Source organism: Falco cherrug, chromosome W, assembly GCF_023634085.1.
Source record: "Falco cherrug isolate bFalChe1 chromosome W, bFalChe1.pri, whole genome shotgun sequence".
Taxonomy (NCBI): Eukaryota; Metazoa; Chordata; class Aves; order Falconiformes; family Falconidae; genus Falco; species Falco cherrug.
This window is the reverse complement of record NC_073719.1, coordinates 10,151,767-10,175,483: the sequence shown is the minus strand read 5'-3', so window position 1 is coordinate 10,175,483 and position 23,717 is coordinate 10,151,767. Positions and strand designations below refer to the sequence as shown.

At 52.8% G+C, this 23,717-nt stretch overlaps 1 protein-coding gene across 1 annotated transcript; it reads left to right on the top strand.

Moving 5' to 3' along the window:
- The first annotated feature begins 807 nt into the window (after nucleotides 1-807).
- LOC102049542 (olfactory receptor 1D2-like) lies at nucleotides 808-1,743 on the top strand. The gene is given in 2 exon segments (XM_055698272.1): nucleotides 808-1,190; nucleotides 1,386-1,743. Coding segments are annotated over 2 exon segments (741 nt in total).
- The last annotated feature ends 21,974 nt before the right edge of the window (nucleotides 1,744-23,717 follow it).

Below are 23,717 nucleotides of genomic sequence, written 5' to 3'. Positions count from 1 at the left end.
AAAGCCCCACGGACAAGCGCAGGGATGCTGTGACAGAGAAAATGCTGTTGGGTGGGTGAAATGAGCCCTGTGTGTCCTTGGCTGCAAGCGGGGTGCTGAGACCTCAAGAAAGGGTGAGGGGTCTGTGGTGGGTCAGGCTGCTCTCAGCAGTGCCTGGTGGATTTTCAGGGTGCATGGAAGTGTGGTCACCCTCCACCTCAGGAAGGTGCAAGCCCAGAGACACTGGGAACCAGATGGACAGACCACCTCCCCGCACAGGCACTCACCCACAGGCAATCCTCTTGCCTCGCAGAGCTCGCTGTGTTCCCCCTGAGGGCAGCAGCAATGCTGAGAGGTTCTGACATCCAAGAATACTCACCGACGGAGAGAGGGTAGAGATTTTAAACAAAAATTGAATATTCTCAAAGTGTCTTCACCATTCCCATTCTGTAGCCCTGGCAGTGCAGATGCTGACAGGCATTTCTACTCTGGCACAGGTTTCACATGACAAAGTTGGTATCAGGACTGGTCCCTTCCCCCCCCCCCCCCCCCCCACTTCTGCAGAGTGGGGCTGACTGATCAAGAGCCCATGGGCACATGCCCTGCTCTTCATCGCCCACAGGACCAGCACCAAGCAAGGCTCCAGCCACACAGCTGAAGGAAGGTCTGCTAGGAAGGTCTGCTAGGAAGAGTAAAGGATGTCTGGGTGTGAAAAGGGGCAGGGGAATGGTCTGTGGGAAATGGTGTTGATTTTGCTCAAGGAAGTCTCCCTTCACTTGTCACTGTCTTTTTTTCCCTGTGACAGGTTCCCATGCCCAGAGGCACCAGATGTCCAACAGCAGCTCCATCACCCACTTCCTCCTCCTGGCATTTGCAGACACATGGGAGCTGCAGCTCTTATCCTTCTGGCTCTTCCTGGGCATCTACATGGCTGCCCTCATGGCCAACGGCCTCATCATCACCGTTGTAGCCTGTTACCAAATCCTTCATACCCCCATGTACTTCTTCCTCCTCAACCTGTCTCTCCTTGACCTGGGCTCCATCTCCAGCATTGTCCCCAAAGCCATGGCCAACTCCCTCTGGGACACCAGGGACATCTCCTATGCAGGATGTGTGGCACAGGTCTTCTTGATTGTCTTTTTCCTTTCAGCAGAGTATTCTCTCCTCACCGTCATGGCCTATGACCGCTACGTGGCCATCTGCCAGCCCCTGCACTATGGGACCCTGCTGGGCAGCAGAGCTTGTGTCCACATGGCAGCAGCTGCCTGGGCCAGTGGGTTTCTCTACGCTGCGCTGCACATGGCCAATACACTGTCACTGCCACTCTGCCAAGGCAATGCCCTGGGACAGTTCTTCTGTGAAATCCCACAGATCCTCAAGCTCTCCTGCTTACACACCTACGTCAGGGAAGTGGGGCTTATTGTGCTTGTTACTTGTCTAGGCTTTGGTTGTTTTGTTTCCGTTCTGCTGTCCTATGTGCAGATCTTCAGGGCTGTGCTGAGGATCCCCTCTGAGCAGGGACGGCACAAAGCCTTTTCCACATGCCTCCCTCACCTGGCCGTCATCTCCCTTTTTGTCAGCACTGCCATATCTGCCTAACAGAAGCTCCCCTCCACCTCTTCCCCATCCCTGGACCTGAGGGTGTCAGTCCCGTACTCAGTGGTGCCTCCAGCAGCGAACCCTGTCATCTACAGCATGAGGAACCAGGACCTCAAGGGTGCACTGAAGAAACTGAGGCAGGCAGGTGTCTCTCAGCAGACATAAACTGTTTACATATATACAGAAGGAAATTTTAATTAATGTGTGGAACCTCCTGTGCTATTAGCATTCTATCTGAGACAGTCCTGTTTGTCCCAGTATGTCTGCATCCACTCCACTTCCTGAAAGGCAGGAGTCCAGACTGTCTAACCCAGCAGCCTTTAAACATGTGTCTTCGAGGATGATGCACCTGGATTTCTGTTTCACATCTCTGTAATAAAAGGCCGTTTTCTCAGTGCCCATGTCTGGCGGTTTGGCTCTTCTTCCAAAGGTGAGCTCAGGAACAGGCTGAAGGAATTGCCCCCAGGAGTGTGCTGCTGGGCTTGGGTTCCCCATGGCTCAGGGGAGGAGGGCATGGGGCAATGCACTAGGGAATGGGTCTGTGTTGAGCCTTCGCGTGTGGGTGCCCAGTGCCCATGGGAATGGTGGGTGACTGCAGGAGCAGGCTGCAAACTAGGACCATGCATGGCAATCAGTTAGCTGAGGGGAGTGTGCTCGAGCTTGTCTAGACAGCAATCAACATGATGAGGCATGTTTGCAGAGCACAGGGGAGCGGGAAATGGATGGCGCCAAAGTTGGCGCCAAGGAAAGGCAACACCTTGCAGTTAATTAGCCGCCAATCAGGGATTGCCTAGTATGCAAGGCTTAGCCTCAAGAACCAATTAGTTTAAAACGTGCAGCCTTTGAAAGTGTAAATAAAGTCGTGCTCCTGTACAATAAACCGACATTTGCTTGCATCAAGCTGTGTCCCGTCTCCTCATTTGCCGCAGGTGACCAACAGGGATGTGCCTGGGACCATCTCCCTGGGCTTTCAGGCACCGCTGCCCTGCACAGCAGCACCGCCTGCTCAGGGCCATGCCTGAGACCACATCCCTGGGCAAGAGCAGGTGTCTCTCTGCACGCCCCAGCTGGGGCAGGCTGCTGTGTCCCTGGTGCACCAGGAGGTGCCTGGGGAGCCCCCAGGCCAGCAGTCTAGTGCTGGGGACAGGGACTGGCCCGGAGGGGCTGCTGGGAGTGGGCAATCAGGGTCTGTGTGAGAGAAGAGCAGCAGACAGAGGGGGACACTGGCCTCTGTCCCCTCATGCCATGGGTGGTGCCAGCCCTGGGGCTGACTGGCAGGATGAGACCCCTCTCTTCCCACCAGCATCTCCTGTGCCCTTGTGATGGTCTATGGCCATGGGGTGAGTGCCCAGAGCTCTGCAGCCCCCTTTGGGTGGGCAATTGCATGGGGCCAGCGCAGTGTGGGCTGCTGTGTCTGCCTGGGCAGGGGAGAGGGCAGGGGAGGTGGGCAGAGCTGGGGGGGGGGGGGCTGGGCTGGGAAGGGCCTGGGAGAGGGAAACACCAGTGTAGAGCTCAGCTGTGTGAGTGTGCATGGTGGGGGTGCAGAGCAGGGTGGTCCTGGTGCAGACCCAGGGGTCATGGTGAATGAAGCGAGGCACCAAAGGAGCGGGACTGAGGAGCCTGGTCTGTGCCATGTACCTTGGACACCTTGGGGAAGATGTAGCAGGGAATTTTTCCTCAAGAAGTCCCAAACACTGCTCATTTCCATTTGTGGTCATACATCGTAGCCCCAAAAAGGGACCTTTCCTTCATCATCACCTCTGTCACCCTCTGTGACTTAGTGACATCAAACTCCATTGCCATTTTGAAATATAATGGGAGCCAGTTTCCTGCTGACACTTGTTCCACACATGTCCCGTAGCTCTTGCCTAGTTGGTCTCTCAGCCAATGGCGTGGTCAGACACCTTCAGCCACATCATGTGCTCATGGCTGTGTTTTTAGAAATATTGATACAGGCCATTGAGTGAGGTCCCACCAGATGGCCTGGGTCCAGTACTCCAGTCTCTCACTCTTAACAATTTCTCAGATAAAATCCCAACTTTGAGTGTCCTTCTCCATAAGGTGTTCGAGGCCCCAACCATTCTTCTGGCATCTGCAGGACTTGCCCCAATGTGTCAGGGTCTTTCTTTTGTTAGAGAGCCCCATTCTGGGTGTAGCAGTCCTGATGTGGTCCTGTGGTGGGTTAACCTTAGGCAGTGGCCAGTCAGTCCCCTGCTGTTCATCCACTCCCCCGACTCCACAAGACAAAGGAGAAAATAAACCAGCAATGCTCATTGGTCAAGATAAAGACGGAGAGATTATTAACCGATCACTGTCATAGCCAATGGCGTGTTGTCTTTCCAAAGATCAACTTAATTTATTGCTAATTCAACCAGATTTTGACTGTGAGAAACAAGGACCAAAATATTAAAGACGATGCCCCTCAAAGTTTCTCCCAGGGCCAAATTACACCATTGTTCCCAGTTCATCTACACACCCACAGCCATGGAGGCACTAGGGGGATAGCAAAGAGGGGGTTGATGGTACAGAACATCTCTACTGCTCCTTTCTCCTCACACTTTTGCCCTTCTCCAGATTGGGTCCTCTTCAGGGACCCCAACATCTTTGTGCTCAAAGGGTATGTGGTGTTCATTTTTTCTGTCTACTTTTCCTCTTGATACTCACAGAATTACAGAAATGTTGACATTGGAAGCGACCTCTCGAGATCATCCAGTGAAATGTGCTAGCCGAGGTACAGTCAGCTCAAGCATGTTGTTCAAGGCCTTGGCTAGATGGGTTTGGAGTATCTCCAGGGATGGACATTCCACAAACTCTCTTGGCAACTCTTCCAGTGGCTGATCATCCTCAGAGTCAAAAAGTGTTTTCTTGGGTTCAGGTGGAACTCTGTATACATTCATAAGAACCTCACAAGGATTTTTTTTCTTCTCCTGACTAAGCAGTTGCAGATCTCTCACCCTTTCTTCCTGGGAAAGATGTTCCAGTCCCTTCAAGCAGCTTGGTGGCCCTTTGCAGAACTTGCTTTAGTAGGTCAACAGATTTTTTGCCCTGGGAAGCCCAGCCCTAGACACAGCACTCCAGATGTGGCCTTGCAGGAGGGGGCCTGGAAATCAGGACCGTAAGTAACAATCAGTTACCTGAAAGGAATGTCCTGGAGCTTGTAGGCCACAAACCCTGGGAGGACAAGGAGGGTGAATAGATAACAACCCACAGAATGCTGTCTGTTGAGTCATGCAGAGAATAGATAAGGAGATGAGGAAAGATGGCACCAAGGAGAAGTAACAAGTTGCTGTTAATTGATGACTGTAAAAACTTACTGAAAATTTCCTTTGTTTGTTGTTAACCAATTAGGGATTGCCTAGTACATAATGCTTAGCTTAAAGAACCAACCATTTTAAAGCACGTAGCCTCTGATAAACATATATAAACTCATGATTGTGTACAATAAATCGACATTTAATTGCATCAAGCAGCGTCCCGTCTCTCCATCGCAGCAGTGCTGAGAGGAGTGGAAGGGTCACCTTCCTCCATCGGCCAGCGATGCTTTTCCTAATGCAGTCCCCACAGCTGTTGGCCTTTGCCATGAGGGTGCATCAATGTCTCATGCTCAGCTGCTTGTCCTCTGTCACCCAAAGGTCCTTCTCTGCAGAGCTGCTCTCTAGCTGCCCTGCCACCAGCAGGATAGCCACAGAAGGGCTGGATCACAGCCTGGCCTCCCCCAGGGACTTGCTCAGCAGCAGCAGCAGCAGCAGCAGCAGCAGCAGCAGCAGCAGCAGCAGCTTTTCCCTCTTGGAGACGAGCTTCACCTCTGGCACAGGCCGCAGGGTGCTACAGAGTCACCTGGGAGAGCAAAGCCCTCTCCTGCCAGGGCTGCACAGCCCAGGCCTGTTTCCCTCTGGCCTTGGCCACTGCAACCTTTGCTCTCATGGTGGGAACCCGCTTGGTCCTTCTGCTGCCCCCTGCCATCCCCTCCAGCATCCTCTGCTGGGCAGCAAACCCTTCCCACACAAGGGCTCCCAACCCTGGGTACCAGTGTCCGTGTGACAAGCCTGCCCTTGGCCCTGGTGCCACACCTGAGGTGCTGCAGCCCACATGGGCCTCAGAGCCCACCGCCTGGGTGCGCGGGCAGCAGGAGCCCCCTGTGCCACCACAGGGCTGTAACGTCAGTGCCATAAGTGCTGAGGAGGGGCAGGACAGCTAAAGAGGGTCCCAGATAGGAGAATCAGCCGAGTAACAGCAATTACACCAATATGGCTACATGTCGTCCTCCTTTATTCAGCAACTTTGTCTTATTTATACTTCTAATGCACTGTTCACGCAGCAGCAATTACGTATTCATGCTATTTGTTGATTGGTTGTCAATTACGTATTCATGTTGCAAGCCCCTAATAAGGATGTGCTAGCTAAGCGGTTTACATATCTTGATTGGCATCTGGCCTTGTTCTTGTACAATACTCATTATTCATTATTCTGCCTATTCAAGGACAGTACAAGATTTTCAAAGTAACTTTGCAATCTGCAGGCCAGGGATGTCCAACTCCTGAGAGGGTACAGTATGCCCTTGTTCTGCCAGGAAATCCCTTAGACATCCCCCTTTTTCTTTTTGGACAAGCCAGGCTCGATCAACAATTGATTCCAAACCTTTCTTCATACAGGAGAAAATACAACAAAAGATATCAAGCACAGCAAAGATAATAACAAAAAATCAAAACCCATCCATCAATAGAGTTTTTGACTCTAAGTTTCCCCATCTCTTAAGCCAACCGTCGAAAGGATTTTCAACAACAGTGAATTTCTTCGTATTATCTTGCAGTTGGAAAAGCTTTTTGTGAATGGACTCAGAATGATCAGAAAGATTCATAGAGCACATTCCCTCAAAATCCTCACGGCTGTGTCCTTGTGCTAATAAAAGAAAATCAATAGCAGCTTGATTTTGTATTAAAGCATGTCGTATGCTGTCGACATCAATGGTGAGCTCATCTAATACTTTGGAGGTAATGTTAATTTGTTTTCCTATCTGACAAGCTAACCGTCTCAATTGAGTGAGAGCCTTGGCAGAAGCAACTTGTGGTGTAAAGAGTGATGCTGATATGACAGATGGACGTTCCCACAACTCAACATCATCTTTACATTCATGTCCCAATTGGTATACACTACGTCTGATGCGTTTAAAATTGTTACTTGTGTTAAGCATTTGATGGATACTAGGGGCAAATAATGTTAGTTTGCCAAAGTAGCATGGTCCTCCCTGTGCGCTTGCAGGTACGGCGGGCCAGGCACCATCTCCACAAATAAGGAATATTCCAAGAGGCAACATCTTTGCTTTCTCGTTTGTCTTACCAGACCATGAAACAGGCCAAGTCCAATTGTTACAGTAACCGGTGATGTTATAACGCCAGGGGGACCCAGGGGCAATCCAAGGATTATCATTTCTTGGTTTGTGGATCCTAAAATTACCTGAGTCAATGTCTTTCTTGTAAAACCCAAAAATCAAACAGTAGCTTCCCGGCATAGATCCTAAGATGTCAAGCTCCTGGGGTTCCATGCCAGTAACATTCCAGCCCTGAGCAATTTTGAAGGCTTGAGCCCCCAAGGGCTTTCTTGGAATACCAAGTGATTGGCACCAATCGGCTTGCACAGATCCACTGTTGATGGTCTAAAAGTCATTGGTTGCTTGGTCAAGGTAGTCGGAGTATATTTTACCTGTTTTCCAGTGCCCAAACGCCTTCATATGGTTTAAAGGGACCCAAATCAAACAGGTATAAAATGGGTCAGATGGGGTAGATAACGATAAGCAAAATGAATCTTGCCCTGTCTTGTTGGCCCAGGTAACCCACATGGTCGTTTGTGGTTGGACAGGAATCCACGCTGTTCCTTGTGAGGGTATGTTGATTATTCCTACCAGCCCTATAATCAAAGCACGCAATGTCGTTATCTCACAATTCTTGTTCCCAACTGACAAAACAAGCACCACAAACCAAGAGCTTATGTTTTCTTTGTAGTTACAACAACAGTTAAGGCTTTGGTCAAGGCCCACCAAGTGATAGCTTCACTTCTGCAGTCAATAATTTCTGGCATCCATATTTCTGGAAAATGTTGGTTTGCCTTAAGGTTCAAAACTCCCCTACAAGTATTTTCAAAAGTGATATTAACAAAGCTGTTTTGACAGTCTAAGCACAAAGCATAATCATTTCACAAGTGGCTACAATATGTAACAAAATTCTGTCTACAGTTAACACAACTTAATACTATTGCTGCTGGTTCCCTACAATTTCCACAAACAGTATTCTTGGTATTACAAAGTCTTTTCAACACAGTATTACAAGCTTGTGACCCGAATGATTGCCCTCTCGCTACTGTCAACAGCACGTCTTCTGTGCCACTTAGCTGTTGTTCATGCACCATCACACTCCATTTCATTGGTCCCAGTGTGGTGCCCACACGCTGCTCCCCCCTTGTGCAGGCATCCGGTGTTTCCTCACCTTTCTGTCCAGCTCTCTTATCTCTCTGTGAGTACACAGTCTCTTTGTCTCTCTTGGCCTTGCATATGTCCTTCACAACACCTGCAGCTTGTTACAGCTGCGGCCTGCTCGGCCTGCTATTCCAACAAAGTTACGTGGTCTGCACTGCTCATAATATGTCCGTTGTCTTCCAGCCACTCCACAAATCCCCCTTTTTGTTTTTGAGCGATCCAGACCCCTTTTATCAATCTGTTCATCATTCTCATAAAGCAATTCCACACGCAGCCCATTATCACCAAAGAGATTACAATGGCAAATAACATCGTTAACCCGTGCAGAAACAAGTCTTTTAACCCTCCAGTAATTCCTAAACCCTGTAGCCAGTCCGTTAACCCGTTCTCAGCCTTGATGGCCTGTATGTTTTTTCTCAACTCTGCAAGCTGCTTATGAATAGAGTTTGAGCGATCAGTCAAATTCATACAACACGTTCCTTAGCGCTCTTCACTCTAGGCTACTCTCTACTGTTCATGCTGTTTCCTTATCTTCTAGAGGTGAGATCACATTCCTCCTTTGTTTCTGTTGCATCCTAGTTTCTTCTCATACTCCCTCAAAGTTATGAACTCTTTGCTGCAGGATCTCAGCTGCACATCGCCAAAGCAAGGCCACAACCTCACATTATCCCACTGTCTCTGTTCCGTACGATTCTACAATTACTGGGGGCCCCCTCCCCCTCCCCCCCCCCCCCTTTTATTTTTTTTGAACAGCTAGTACCAGGTTTTCCATGTTCTGCAGGGCCCTTGCAAACATGACGGCAACCAAGGCAATAGCAAACAAACGATACTGCCAATTGAGTGAATGGATGCCAAAAAGGCTGACATTTTCTCAGGTTTTGATAACATGTTGCTGCAATGGGGCGCCTAAAATCAGCGCAGCATGTACCATCAAAATCCTCACAGCCATGTCCTTGAGCCAACAACAAAAAGCCAATACTTGCTCTGTTTTGTATGTAATAGCGGCCAATTTGACTCACGTTCTTAACTGCCTAACAAACAAGGTGATTTAACTCTTGAATGCTTTCCCTGCTGTTACTCCGGAGAAGAGAAGAACCACTGCAATACGTTCCCGTCAGTTCCATAAATCAACTACATCATTACCTGCTTCATCCAAAGCTATATTGCGTTTAAGCGCATTATGCTTATCAACATGTTCACGTGTTGATTTATGTGGGTGTCATGGTCCCATCGTAGCCTCCTACTATGTTAGCATCTACATAAAGACAACTATCGACATTCAAAGCGCAAACAATATCAGCTTCTTTTGCATTAACATCATACAGAGGTAATCCCTTATCCCCGATATCAAGGCTTTCAGTAAGATTCTTCATTCCCCACATACATTCACTTGTTTGCAAGTCAGGAAGGGCACACCAAGCCAGGATGTGTTCAGTTGCTGTGCTAAGGAGACCCACACATCAGTTGTTGGGTTGACTGGCGGCAGCAGCGCTCCCACGGTCCGGCACGCTAAGCTCAGGCCGCACACAGCGAGCAGGTATCCCATCGCGGACCTTCATCTGTAGAAACACAAGCATCACCTCTCCCCCAAGTTAACAATCCATGCGGTCCTGACCAATGCCTGGTATGAGGGTCTTTCCCGCGTACTAAGACACCTTGGTGCTTTTGCTGCTTGTCACCAGTTGACACAAAATATCGTACAATGGGAGGCACCGCACGGTCGACAGAGATTTTCAAAAAGTTCAAAATATAGCATGCTTTCTCGGAACGTGCCTCTGGGTCATTCCCCTCATTCCCCTTTTCTGTTTTTCAAGCAGGCCTTTAAGAGTATCATTCATGCATTCAACGATGGCTTGGCCCGCAGGGGAATGGGGAATACCAAATTGCTGGGGATCCCCCACCGGCATTGTAATGAGTTACATCTGTTGTAACACCAGCGTTGGAAAGCTTGAAGGCCTCTGCCATTAACTCCAAAACGGGGCACGGGGATACCGTTTGGACAGGCTGGACAGGCTGCAACAATGCTGCGTGCAGCAGCCTGAGAGAGACTCTTTTGGCCAAACTGTTGGTACAAGAATCGCCAATTCTGATGATAAAATTGGTGGGCTAACACGACCTGCAGGTGGGCCTCAGGAACAGGCACCGACAGAGCCACAGAAACTGGAGCATCAACTCCAGCATTGCCATCGATTGCAGAACCGCGTAGGGAAGTGTGGCCGTAACATGCATAACATAGAATGGAGAACGGCGTTTCCAAATCCCTTCCCGAACTACAGTCAAAATTGCCAAAAAGCTTAGGATGGGTGATACGGCCATGGACAGCCAGCTCCAACTGGGAAAGGAGGGCTGCCACACAGGCTGAATCAGTAATGAGATTAACAGGGCCTGGGAAATAAAGAAATGCCAAGGCCGCAGCCCGCAACGCCATGACTTGCGATGATCCTTCCTGATGCACAATTTGGGAAGGCCATTGCCCATTTTTTTCCAAGCCACTGCGGCTTTTCCCACTTTTCCAGACCCATCTGTAAATACCGTATCACCTTTGATTGGTGGTCTCCAACTCAGTTGCCGTGGCTGCAAAGTTAGATCTACAGTCATTGCCCAAAGTGGATGAGGTGGATGATGGTACTGAACTTGCCCTTGAAAATTGCCAAGAGCCACTTGAAGGGCAGTAGAGTCTGACAGCGCCCATTCAGCGCAAAATTGTTGTACAGGGGCTATCACAACATGTGGAACACCTCCAGTCCACTCTAAATATCTTTTGGGGATTTTTACGATCAATTCAGTAACAAGTTCGTACCATCAAACCAGCAGATTTCATAGACTGCAAAGGCAAAGTGATCCCAGCTTCTGCCTCCACTCCTGCTTGGAACCCCTCCTATTGCCTCCCCTCCCTACCCTCACCCCCCCGCCCCACCCCCCCTGCCCCACCCCCCCCCCCCCCGACACCACCACGCCCAGCACCCGGAACCAGGCACTCTGTGACATCAGTCCCACTTCCAAGGGAACCCTGGGCAACGGGAATCCTGCGGGCAGTCCGTCGGCAGCCGTACTGGTGGCGACAAGCCCTCGTCCTTGCAGCTGCCACATGTCGCTGGCAGCGATGGATTTTCTGCGTCTCCTCGTTGTCCTGCTGGCCGTGTGCTGTCCTGTGCACGGCACATGGGACAGCTGTGGGTAAGTGGCCCGAGGCTCTGGGAGGGAGTTGGGCAAGCCTTGTGGGCTTCACTGGAGGGGGCCTGCTTGTCCCCCGTGGCCACCCCCCAGGTTCCTGAAAGCCATGTGGGAGGCTCAGTGCCTTGACAGCAGCCAGGCCGCCGGCACAACTCGTCTGCGGGCTGAAGCAGAAAGCGGGGCGAGGGGAGCGGGTTTTGGCCCCACGGGTTTCCTCGGCCCGTCTGGCCATGCCTTGTGGGGAGGGAAGACGGCTGGCCTTCAGCCACAACGGCGCAAGCCATCCAGCAGCACAGTAAGGAGTTTCTGGTTACAGAGGGAGCTGCGGGCTTCGTCTCATGGCTTTGCACTACGGCATGTCGCGCGTCGTGGGTGGCACAGATGCCCTGCCGGGGGCCTGGCCCTGGATCGTCAGCACCCAGGCTCTCGTGGAAGGAGGCACGGCGCACATCTGCGGGGGCTCCCTCATCAGCCCACAGTGGGTCCTCACAGCAGCCCACTGCTTCATCGAGGTCAGGTAAGGAGGACCAGGGCTCGGGGCTAGCCCCACAACACTAGCAGGTGCCCTGAGCACAGCGGCACGTGCTACTGCCGTCCCCTTGCCCTGCAGGACGCCCAGTGCCTGGGCACTCCGGAGCCCCGCCGAGAGGCTGCTCAGGAGAAGGCTGGGCTCGTGCCACTGCTTCCCAGCAGCCTCCCGCTCAACGCTGCTTGAGCCCAAGGCACGCGAGGGCAGTCGCAGCCTCCCTAGCGCTGCTTGCCTCTCTCCCTCGTCGAGCAGAAGGCAGGGCAAGTGCCGGGCTGCTGCAGCACGTGGCTGCGCTCCCTCTGAGCCCTCTCTCCATCTGCCGTCCAGGGACATCACCGTCTTGCGCGTGGTGCTCGGTGCCACCCAGCTGACTCAGCTGGGCCCTGAGGCTCAGGTGTGCGCCGTCAGGCGGCTGCTGGTTCACCAGCACTACTGGAACGTCACGCAGAGGAACGACATTGCCTTGCTGGAGCTGGACCAGCCTGTCCAGTGCAACAGCTACGTACAGCTTGCCTGTGTGCCCGACGCCTCGCTGAGAGTCTCAGAGCTGACAGCCTGCTACGTCAGTGGCTGGGGTGCCAGGAAAGCAAGAGGTGAGTGGCCCAAACGCAGTGGCGGTGCCAGTGCAAGCTTGGCCAGCTTGGGGAAGGAGGATGCGCTTCCTGACGGCAGAGGCGAAAGCCAGTGTCAGGCTGTGGGGGCATATGCCTCTCTCTTCCAGAGAGGGGCCGGAGCCATTGACCCAGAGCAAGGCAGAAAGGCAAGAGCGGTCCAGCGCCTGTCGGCATGCAAAGCCGAGCCCCGGGGGAGCGCTTCAGCCAGACGGGGGAGGAGAACTGGCAATCAGCGGCTGGGTGTTCATTCCTTTCTGTGCTCTTCACAGCTGGAGGATCGGCATACATGCTGCAGGAGGCCCAGGTCCACCTCATTGATGCCAGGGTCTGTAACAGCAGCGGCTGGTACAGGGGGGCCATCCACACCCACAACATCTGTGCTGGCTATCCGCAGGGCGGCATCGACACCTGCCAGGTAGGAGCGTGCTCCAAGCCAAGCCCCGGCAGCACAGGCAGCCCCGCCACAACCGCCCAAACGTGCGCCATCACGGCCTTTTGCTGGCCACTCACACTCCCATGGCTGGGTCCCCACCGCTGAGGGCCTTACCCGCCCTTCCCCATGGGCAGGCCCTTGCCCAGGGCCTGCCCGCCTTGTCCCAGAGGCTTGGCACGCTGCCCAGAAGGCCCACGCGGTGCCCTTGGCAGCCCACAGCTCCACCATCCCAGCCGTCTGACACACCTTCACCACCACCGTGAAGAGCAGTGAGAGCGAGGCCTGGGGCATACCAGACCCCTATGGAGGGGTGCCGTGGGGACTCGAGTGGAATGGTCGAGACTAGGGGACCAGGCCCCCCGTCCGGTGGGCTTTTTTTGAGGGCTTGAGGCTCTGCAGAGGGGTCTGGGGTGCAACGAAGGCCTCAGAAGGGGGCCTGAGTGGACTAGAGAGAGCCTAAGGCAGCCTCTGGGTAGCCAGGGGAAAGGGTGCCCAATGCCAGGTGGCCTCCACAGCCACCAGGGACCTGGGCACAGGCACCGTCACGTGGGGAGGCAGGGAGCGTGGCATGGGCTTGTTGTGCTCATCATCTCCTTGCCCCTTTGCAGTGCCTTGATCTTGCAGCTAGCCCAGGCACTGCCCCCCACCAGCACAGGGACCCTTGCACAGCCCTCCAGCTTAAGATCACTGGCACCGGCTGCCCAGAGAGGCCTCTGGAGACATTCCAGCACCACCTGCACAGGATTTTGTGCAACCTGCTCTAGCACAGCCTGCTTTTGCAGGGCGTTGGACTGGATAATCTCCAGAGGTTCCCTCCCAACAACGACCATTGTGTGATTCTGGACTCGCGGCACTTTGGCTGAGGAAGAAGAGGTCAGGACCCTCAGGCCACCCGACACCTGACTGCCTTCCCAGTGCCTGTCCAAGAAACCTGCCAGTCCTCACTAACAGAAGTTGGACCTGCACACGTGGGCTTGCACATGTGCATGAGCACTGCAGGGCAACAGCCTTCTCTCTCTTCCCCGTCCTCTACCGCAGGGCGAGCGCAGATGTTCTGCCAAGGGAGCACCAGCCTGCACAGGCCCCGCTGCTGTCGCTGTCATGCAGCGCCTCTTCTACCCCAGGCTCCCTCTACTGTGTCCCACACCACTGGCCTGGTGTGATGGCAGAGCCAGTGGCACTACCTGGCTCTGCACCTTTTTGGTCCATCAGGGCAACCTGGGTGCCAGTGGGGAAGCTGGGAATTGCCCTTGGCCAACACCTCTCCCTGGAGCTGCCAGAGGAGGAATTCCTTGTGGGTGGCAGGGATGCCAAAGCATGAGGAATTCCCCATTGGATGGCAGGGACAGTGCGCAGAGCCCCATCGATTTGAAGCCACCCCCAGCAGCCCCTCAGCCATGGCCACGGTCACACAGAACCTCACCGAGGAGCTCATCCATATCGTCCAGGACACCCTCATAGTAACCAGGCAGTGTCGCGACAGAGGGAAGACACAGTCACTCAATATGAGTGATCAGCAGACTTCGTTTATTGTCCCTTACAGTCACCTTTTATGCCTTGTTATAACTAGCTCATACATATTACAAAAGTTAAGCTCATTATTGGTTAGTTGCCTAAATACCAAGCCCACCCCTAGTTTCTCTTCTGTAGTTTTCTGTTCCCACCTGCAACATTCTTTTCCCACCAAAATCTTCCTGTTATTGTGTAACAAGGACAGCCAAAGACAGTGTATTTTGCTTTACTTCAGATAAGCTGAGAGCGATGTGCATTTTTGTCCAGCCAGCTGGACTATGTCTATGTGACCCTTTTCAGCTAGCCAGTTATCCACAATTCCCCCGTTTTTATTTTGGGCGACATAGGCTTGGTTGACCATTTTCAATAACAGCGTTTTAACACAGGAAAATGCACAGCCAACTTATAAAATCTCAGTTCAGAAGTATAATTCCTGAAATACTTGAAAAATAAAGTTAGCTTGACGCTTTAATTTAGATGTTCTTTCTGTTCCAGTAATATAAAAAGTTTAAAAAATTCAAAGGTAATTTTAAAGTTCTGAACATGGACTAATGCAAGCTCAAAACCCAAAAAGAAACCAAACTGATGTTTGACTAGGAATATTTGCAAATATTTTAGTGGAAAATCCCTGACCATTAACAATTTTCTGTCCAAATAACAACTGCCCTTATGCAACCAACCAGTCCATACATTTTCTGAAGAATTCCTCATCGATATCAAAGAATTAACAAAGGGAAAAAATTAGTTCTAAGCTATATACATTCATAAGTGGATTTTTCAATAGTTACATACAGATTTACACACTAAGCCATAATGGCTTGTAGGTGATACACACAAGAAGAGTACGTTGCTTATCTGTCTGAATGTCTATGCTAAATTTGACAACTATGCCACAAGCCAAGCCTACATGGGTGCTGTGTTATGCACGTTCCTTAACAAACAGAAGTATAATAGGTAAATTCCCAAGATCTAGTCCCCAACCTAATTATATTATTTTGTAGCCAATTAAGGAAAATAACACAAATGTGCATATCTACATGTGCACACACCTTTTAGTTCAGAACCAATCTGTGATAAAAGGCCTTAGCCTTATGGCATCATCGAATCTTAACGAGTACAGTAATTAAAAATGCAGTCTTACTGTAAGTGCGATTTATGCTGACATTCCCTCAAATGCTACACGTGAGTATTTCTCACTCAACTGCCTCAAGGTAAAATAGTAGTATTTGTTAATATGTATTAAAAAATCATTAATTCTCTACAACAGCAGTTGACTTCCATAACACTATGTAAGCAAAAGAGGCTTAAGATGCGTTTTCTGAATACTAACTATTTATTTTAGACTGTCTAAACTCAGGTCTTGAAAGATTTCACTCTGCCAGACGTAAAAACACTGTTGCACTCCAGTTGTGATATCCCTTTTCCCAAGTTGTCACATGCACATCTCGCTCAAGCAACAGTATTGTCAAAGTTTCTCTCTGCTACATAAAAGCATTTTGCACTTGTAGATATAAAAGACAGCACCCTTACTTAGATTATTACCTTATTACCTCATAACTCTTAGTATACCTTGTATCTCTGATTTCATCACTTCAAAAATTCACCAGAAGCAGATAAAACCACAGCATCAGACTAAACTACACCTTAACTGCTGATTCAAATAAAGGCATTCTCTTCAGATATGCCTAATGCTTACAAATAGTGTTGGCTGGTTTTGATCAAGAAACTATTATTACAATAACGATCAAAAATAATAATCCCGTTTGCAAAATGCCTTTAAGCCAGCCTCCTAGTCCCAACCAATTTCCACATTCAGAATACAGCATAAATACAGAATACAGAATAAATTATCTCCATCAAGGCAAAAAGGCTTCTCTTTAAGCACAGAGATATTTGCTAGTTCAAGGCAGAAACCCATTTCTTGTAGGGGACATCTGAAGCACTTTTTTTGGTGGGTTTGTACTCAATTCCGTATTTTTCCTTCAGAAGCTTAAGCTGTTCCTCTTGTTTCAGGAGTGTTTCCAACTCTGATTTGTCGAATAGGTCCGTATTTCCCCAAAATATCATACATTTCCTCCGCTGTGATTTCATACGGCAGGTTCCGAATATAAAGGATCCGATTGACCTCTGGGGGCAGCCAGATGTCAGCTCGCTTGGCCGCTTGCATCACCATGGCGCCGATCGGAGGGGGGGGGGTGTGGGGGGGTGCCGCCTCGGAGAGAAACCGCGGCCGGGAAGGGGCCTGCCGGGCTGCGCGCCGCCGCTCGCCGCTGCCGCGGGGGACCCGGATGCTATCCCATACGCTAATAACCCGGGTAATTCCTTTTTACAATCTATGTCCCGAACGCTCCACTTTTCTAAAAAGCATATGAGCGAATCATACGTCGCTTGTCTCTCCATACCTTCGTCAGCGCTGTTGCAGCCTTTGCGAGACTTCGGCGACGCGTGGCCGGTGGGACCCTCTGTAGGTGCTCCCGGGCGCGGGGACTGTGCCCTTCCGCCTCCTGCGCTGCTTTCAGGACCGGTACCCGAATCTCCGTCGAACCGTGGCTCGCAGGTTCAGCCCTCTCTAGGGTCCCTGTTCGGGCGCCATTTGTCGCGACGGAGGGAAGACACAGTCACTCAATATGAGTGATCAGCAGACTTCGTTTATTGTCCCTTACAGTCACCTTTTATGGCTTGTTATAATTAGCTCATACATATTACAAAAGTTAAGCTCATTATTGGTTAGTTGCCTAAATACCAAGCCCGCCCCTTGTTTCTCTTCTATAGTTTTCTGTTCCCACCTGCAACATTCTTTTCCCACCAAAATCTTCCTGTTACTGTGTAACAAGGACAGCCAAAGACAGTGTATTTTGCTTTACTTCACATAAGCAGAGAGCGATGTGCATTTTTGTCCAGCCAGCTGGACTATGTCTATGTGACCCTTTTCAGCTAGCCAGTTATCCACACACAGCCGTTCCTGGCCGCCCTTTCCAAAGACGGAACCGGTTCTCTGTCCTGTCTGCACAAATCGTCCCCAGCTTTCTGTCTTCTACCCACACGCAACGTTCTGACCGTGGCGTACCTAGAGCTAATTTCGTAGCCGTTCCTCGCCGCCTTTTCCAAAGACAGAACCGTTTCTCCATCCCGTCTGGACAACTTGTCCCCTACTTTTTGTCTTCCCCCCACCCGCCTCCGTTCTGACCGTGGCGTGCCTAGAGATAATTTCGTGCCCGTTCATCGCTGCCTTTTCCAAAGACGGAACCGATTCTCCGTCCCATCTGGACAAGTCGTCCCCAGCTTTTTGTCTTCCCCCCACCCGCCTCCGTTCTGACCGTGGCGTGCCTAGAGCTAATTTCACAGCTGTTCCTCGCCACCTTTCCCAAAGATGGAACCATTTCTCCGTCCCGTCTGGGCAACTCGTCCCCACCTTTTCAACTTCCCTTCACCCGCCCCCGTTCTGACCGTAGCGTGCCTAGAGCTAATTTCACAGCCGTTACTCGCCAACTTTTCCAAAGACGGAACCGTTTCTCCGTCCCGTCTGGACAACTCGTCCCCAGCATTCTGTCTTCCCCCCACCCGCCTCCGTTCTGACCGTGGCGAGCCTAGAGCTAATTTCCCAGCCGTTCCACGCCGCCTTTTCCAAAGACGGAACGGACCCTCTGTCCCGTCTGGACAACTTGTCCCCAGCTTTTTGTCTTCCCCCCACCCGCCTCCGTTCTGACCGTGGCGTGCCTAGAGCTAATTACACAGCCGTTCCTCGCCGCCTTTTTCAAAGACGGAACCGTTTCTCCGTCCCGTCTTTACAACTTGTCCCCAACATTTTGTCTTCCCCCCACCCGCCTCCTTTCTGACCGTGGCGTGCCTAGAGCTAATTTCACAGCCGTTCCTCGCCGCCTTTTCCGAAGACGGAACCGTTTCTACGTCCCGTCTGGACAACTCGTCCCCAGCTTTTTGTCTTCCCCCCACCCGCCTCCGTTCTGACCGTGGCGTGCCTAGAGCTAATTTCACAGCCGTTCCTCGCCGCCTTTTCCAAAGACGGAACCGACCCTCCGTCCCGTCTGGACAACTCGTCCCCAGCTTTCTGTCTTCCCCCCACACGCCTCCGTTCTGACCGTGGCGTGCCTAGAGCTAATTTCCCAGCCGTTCCTCGCCGCCTTTTCAAAGACGGAACCGTTTCTCCATCCCGTCAGGACAACTTGTCCCCAGCTTTTTGTCTTCCCCCCACCCGCCTCCGTTCTGACCGTGACGTGCCTAGAGCTAATTACACAGCCATTCCTCGCCGCCTTTTTCAAAGACGGAACCGTTTCTCCGTCCCGTCTTTACAACTTGTCCCCATCTTTTTGTCTTCCCCCCACCCGCCTCCTTTCTGACCGTGGCGTGCCTAGAGCTAATTTCCCAGCCGTTCCTCGCCGCCTTTTCCAAAGACGGAACCGTTTCTCTGTCCCGTCTGGACCAGTTGTCCCCTACTTTTTGTCTTCCCCCCACCCGCCTCCGTTCTGACCGTGGCGGGCCTAGAGATAATTTCCCAGCCGTTCCTCACCGCTTTTTCCAAAGACAGAACCGTTTCTCCGTCCCGTCTGGACAACTTGTCCCCAGCTTTTTGTCTTCCCCCCACCCGCCTTCGTTCTGACCGTGGTGTGCCTAGAGCTAATTTCCCAGCCGTTCCTGGCCGCCTTTTCCGAAGACGGAACCGTGTCTCTGTCCCGTCTGGACAACTCGTCCCCAGCTTTTTGTCTTCCCCCCACCCGCCTCCGTTCTGACCGTGGCGAGCCTAGAGCTAATTTCCCAGCCGTTCCACGCCGCCTTTTCCAAAGACGGAACGGACCCTCTGTCCCGTCTGGACAACTTGTCCCCAGCTTTTTGTCTTCCCCCCACCCGCCTCCGTTCTGACCGTGGCGTGCCTAGAGCTAATTACACAGCCGTTCCTCGCCGCCTTTTTCAAAGACGGAACCGTTTCTCCGTCCCGTCTTTACAACTTGTCCCCAACATTTTGTCTTCCCCCCACCCGCCTCCTTTCTGACCGTGGCGTGCCTAGAGCTAATTTCACAGCCGTTCCTCGCCGCCTTTTCCAAAGACGGAACCGTTTCTCTGTCCCGTCTGGACCAGTTGTCCCCTACTTTTTGTCTTCCCCCCACCCGCCTCCGTTCTGACCGTGGCGGGCCTAGAGATAATTTCCCAGCCGTTCCTCACCGCTTTTTCCAAAGACAGAACCGTTTCTCCGTCCCGTCTGGACAACTTGTCCCCAGCTTTTTGTCTTCCCCCCACCCGCCTTCGTTCTGACCGTGGTGTGCCTAGAGCTAATTTCCCAGCCGTTCCTGGCCGCCTTTTCCGAAGACGGAACCGTGTCTCTGTCCCGTCTGGACAACTCGTCCCCAGCTTTTTGTCTTCCCCCCACCCGCCTCCGTTCTGACCGTGGCGTGCCTAGAGCTAATTTCCCAGCCGTTCCTCGCCGCCTTTTCCAAAGACGGAACCGACCCTCCGTCCCGTCTGGACAACTCGTCCCCAGCTTTCTGTCTTCCCCCCACACGCCTCCGTTCTGACCGTGGCGTGCCTAGAGCTAATTTCCCAGCCGTTCCTCGCCGCCTTTTCAAAGACGGAACCGTTTCTCCGTCCCGTCAGGACAACTTGTCCCCAGCTTTTTGTCTTTCCCCCACCCGCCTCCGTTCTGACCGTGGCGTGCCTACAGCTAATTACACAGCCGTTCCTCGCCGCCTTTTTCAAAGACGGAACCGTTTCTCCGTCCCGTCTTTACAACTTGTCCCCAACTTTTTGTCTTCCCCCCACCCGCCTCCTTTCTGACCGTGGCGTGCCTAGAGCTAATTTCCCAGCCGTTCCTCGCCGCCTTTTCCAAAGACGGAACCGTTTCTCTGTCCCGTCTGGACCAGTTGTCCCCTACTTTTTGTCTTCCCCCACCCACCTCCGTTCTGACCGTGGCGGGCCTAGAGCTAATTTTGTAGCCGTTCCTCGCCGCCTTTTCCAAAGACGGAACCGACCCTCCGTCCTGTCTGGACAACTTGTCCCCAACTTTTTGTCTTCCCCCCACCCGCCTCCGTTCTGACCGTGGCGTGCCTAGAGCTAATTTCCCAGCTGTTCCTCACCGCCTTTTCCAAAGACGGAACCGTTTCTCCGTCCCGTCTGGATAACTCGTCCCCAGCTTTTTGTCTTCCCACCACCCGCCTCCGTTCTGACCGTGGCGTGCCTAGAGCTAATTTCCCAGCCGTTCCTCGCCGCCTTTTCAAAGACGGAACCGTTTCTCCGTCCCGTCAGGACAACTTGTCCCCAACTTTTTGTCTTCCCCCCACCCGCCTCCTTTCTGACCGTGGCGTGCCTAGAGCTAATTTCCCAGCCGTTCCTCGCCGCCTTTTCCAAAGAGGGAACCGTTTCTCTGTCCCGTCTGGACCAGTTGTCCCCTACTTTTTGTCTTCCCCCCACCCGCCTCCGTTCTGACCGTGGCGGGCCTAGAGCTAATTTCCCAGCCGTTCCTCGCCGCCTTTTCCAAAGACGGAACCGACCCTCCGTCCCGTCTGGACAACTCGTCCCCAGCTTTCTGTCTTCCCCCCACACGCCTCCGTTCTGACCGTGGCGTGCCTAGAGCTAATTTCCCAGCCGTTCCTCGCCGCCTTTTCAAAGACGGAACCGTTTCTCCGTCCCGTCAGGACAACTTGTCCCCAGCTTTTTGTCTTCCCACCACCCGCCTCCGTTCTGACCGTGGCGTGCCTACAGCTAATTACACAGCCGTTCCTCGCCGCCATTTTCAAAGACGGAACCGTTTCTCCGTCCCGTCTTTACAACTTGTCCCCAACTTTTTGTCTTCCCCCCACCCGCCTCCTTTCTGACCGTGGCGTGCCTAGACCTAATTTCCCAGCCGTTCCTCGCCGCCTTTTCCAAAGAGGGAACCGTTTCTCTGTCCCGTCTGGACCAGTTGTCCCCTAATTTTTGTCTTCCCCCACCCGCCTCCGTTCTGACACTGGCGGGCCTAGAGCTAATTTTGTACCCGTTCCTCGCCGCCTTTTCCAAAGACGGAACCGTTTCTCCGTCCTGCCTGGACAACTTGTCCCCAACTTTTTGTCTTCCCCCCACCCGCCTCCGTGCTGACCGTGGCGTGCCTAGAGCTAATTTCCCAGCTGTTCCTCGCCGCCTTTTCCAAAGACGGAACCGTTTCTCCGTCCCGTCTGGACAACTCGTCCCCAGCTTTTTGTCTTCCCCCCACCCGCCTCCGTTCTGACCGTGGCGTGCCTAGAGCTAATTACCCAGCCGTTCCTCGCCGCCTTTTCCAAAGACGGAACCGTTTCTCCGTCCCGTCAGGACAACTTGTCCCCAGCTTTTTGTCTTCCCCCCACCCGCCTCCGTTCTGAACGTGGTGTGCCTACAGGTAATTTCCCAGCCGTTCCTCGCCGCCTTTTCCAAAGACGGAACCGACACTCCGTCCCGTCTGGATAACTCGTCCCCAGCTTTTTGTCTTCCCCCCACCCGCCTTCGTTCTGACCGTGGTGTGCCTAGAGGTAATTTCCCAGCCGTTCCTCGCCGCCTTTTCCAAAGACGGAACCGTTTCTGCGTCCCGTCTGGGCAACTTGTCCCCTACTTTTTGCCTTCCCCCCACCCGCCTCCGTTCTGACCGTGGCGGACCTAGAGCTAATTTCCCAGCCGTTCCTCGCCGCCTTTTCCAAAGACAGAACCGACCCTCTGTCCCGTCTGGACAACTTGTCCCCAGCTTTTTGTCTTCCCCCCACCCGCCTCCGTTCTGACCGTGGCGTGCCTAGAGCTAATTACACAGCCGTTCCTCGCCGCCTTTTTCAAAGACGGAACCGTTTCTCCGTCCCGTCTTTACAACTTGTCCCCAACATTTTGTCTTCCCCCCACCCGCCTCCTTTCTGACCGTGGCGTGCCTAGAGCTAATTTCACAGCCGTTCCTCGCCGCCTTTTCCAAAGACGGAACCGTTTCTCTGTCCCGTCTGGACCAGTTGTCCCCTACTTTTTGTCTTCCCCCCACCCGCCTCCGTTCTGACCGTGGCGGGCCTAGAGATAATTTCCCAGCCGTTCCTCACCGCTTTTTCCAAAGACAGAACCGTTTCTCCGTCCCGTCTGGACAACTTGTCCCCAGCTTTTTGTCTTCCCCCCACCCGCCTTCGTTCTGACCGTGGTGTGCCTAGAGCTAATTTCCCAGCCGTTCCTGGCCGCCTTTTCCGAAGACGGAACCGTGTCTCTGTCCCGTCTGGACAACTCGTCCCCAGCTTTTTGTCTTCCCCCCACCCGCCTCCGTTCTGACCGTGGCGTGCCTAGAGCTAATTTCCCAGCCGTTCCTCGCCGCCTTTTCCAAAGACGGAACCGACCCTCCATCCCGTCTGGACAACTCGTCCCCAGCTTTCTGTCTTCCCCCCACACGCCTCCGTTCTGACCGTGGCGTGCCTAGAGCTAATTTCCCAGCCGTTCCTCGCCGCCTTTTCCAAAGACGGAACCGTTTCTCCATCCCGTCTGGACATGTCGTCCCCAGCTTTCTGTCTTCTACCCACGCGCCTCCGTTCTGATCGTGGCGTGCCTAGAGCTAATTTCCCAGCCGTTCCTCGCCGCCTTTTCCAAAGACGGAACCGCTTCTCCGTCCCGTCAGGACAACTTGTCCCCAGCTTTTTGTCTTCCCCCCACCCGCCTTCGTTCTGACCGTGGTGTGCCTTGAGCTAATTTCCCAGCCGTTCCTCGCCGCCTTTTCCAAAGACGGAACCGTTTCTCCGTCCCGTCTTTACAACTTGTCCCCAACTTTTTGTCTTCCCCCCACCCACCTCCTTTCTGACCGTGGCGTGCCTAGAGCTAATTTCCCAGCCGTTCCTTGCCGCCTTTTCCAAAGACGGAACCGTTTCTCTGTCCCGTCTGGACATGTAGTGCCCAGCTTTTTGTCTTCCCCCCACGCGCCTCCGTTCTGACCGTGGCGGGCCTAGAGCTAATTTCCCAGCCGTTCCTCGCCGCCTTTTCCAAAGACGGAACCGACCCTCCGTCCTGTCTGGATAACTCGTCCCCAGCTTTTTGTCTTCCCCCCACCCGCCTCCGTGCTGACCGTGGCGTGCCTAGAGCTAATTTCACAGCCGTTCCTCGCCGCCTTTTCCGAAGACGGAACTGTTTCTCCGTCCCGTCTGGACAACTCGTCCCCAGCTTTCTGTCTTCCCCCCACCCGCCTCCGTTCTGACCGTAGCACGCCTAGAGCTAATTTCACAGCCGTTCCTTGCCGCCTTTTCCTAAGATGGAACCGACACTCCGTCCCGTCTGGATAACTCGTCCCCAGCTTTTTGTCTTCCCCCCACCCGCCTCAGTTCTGACCGTGGCGTGCCTAGAGCTAATTTCCCAGCCGTTCCTCGCCGCCTTTTCCAAAGACGGAACCGTTTCTCCGTCCCGTCAGGACAACTTGTCCCCAGCTTTTTGTCTTCCGCCCACCCG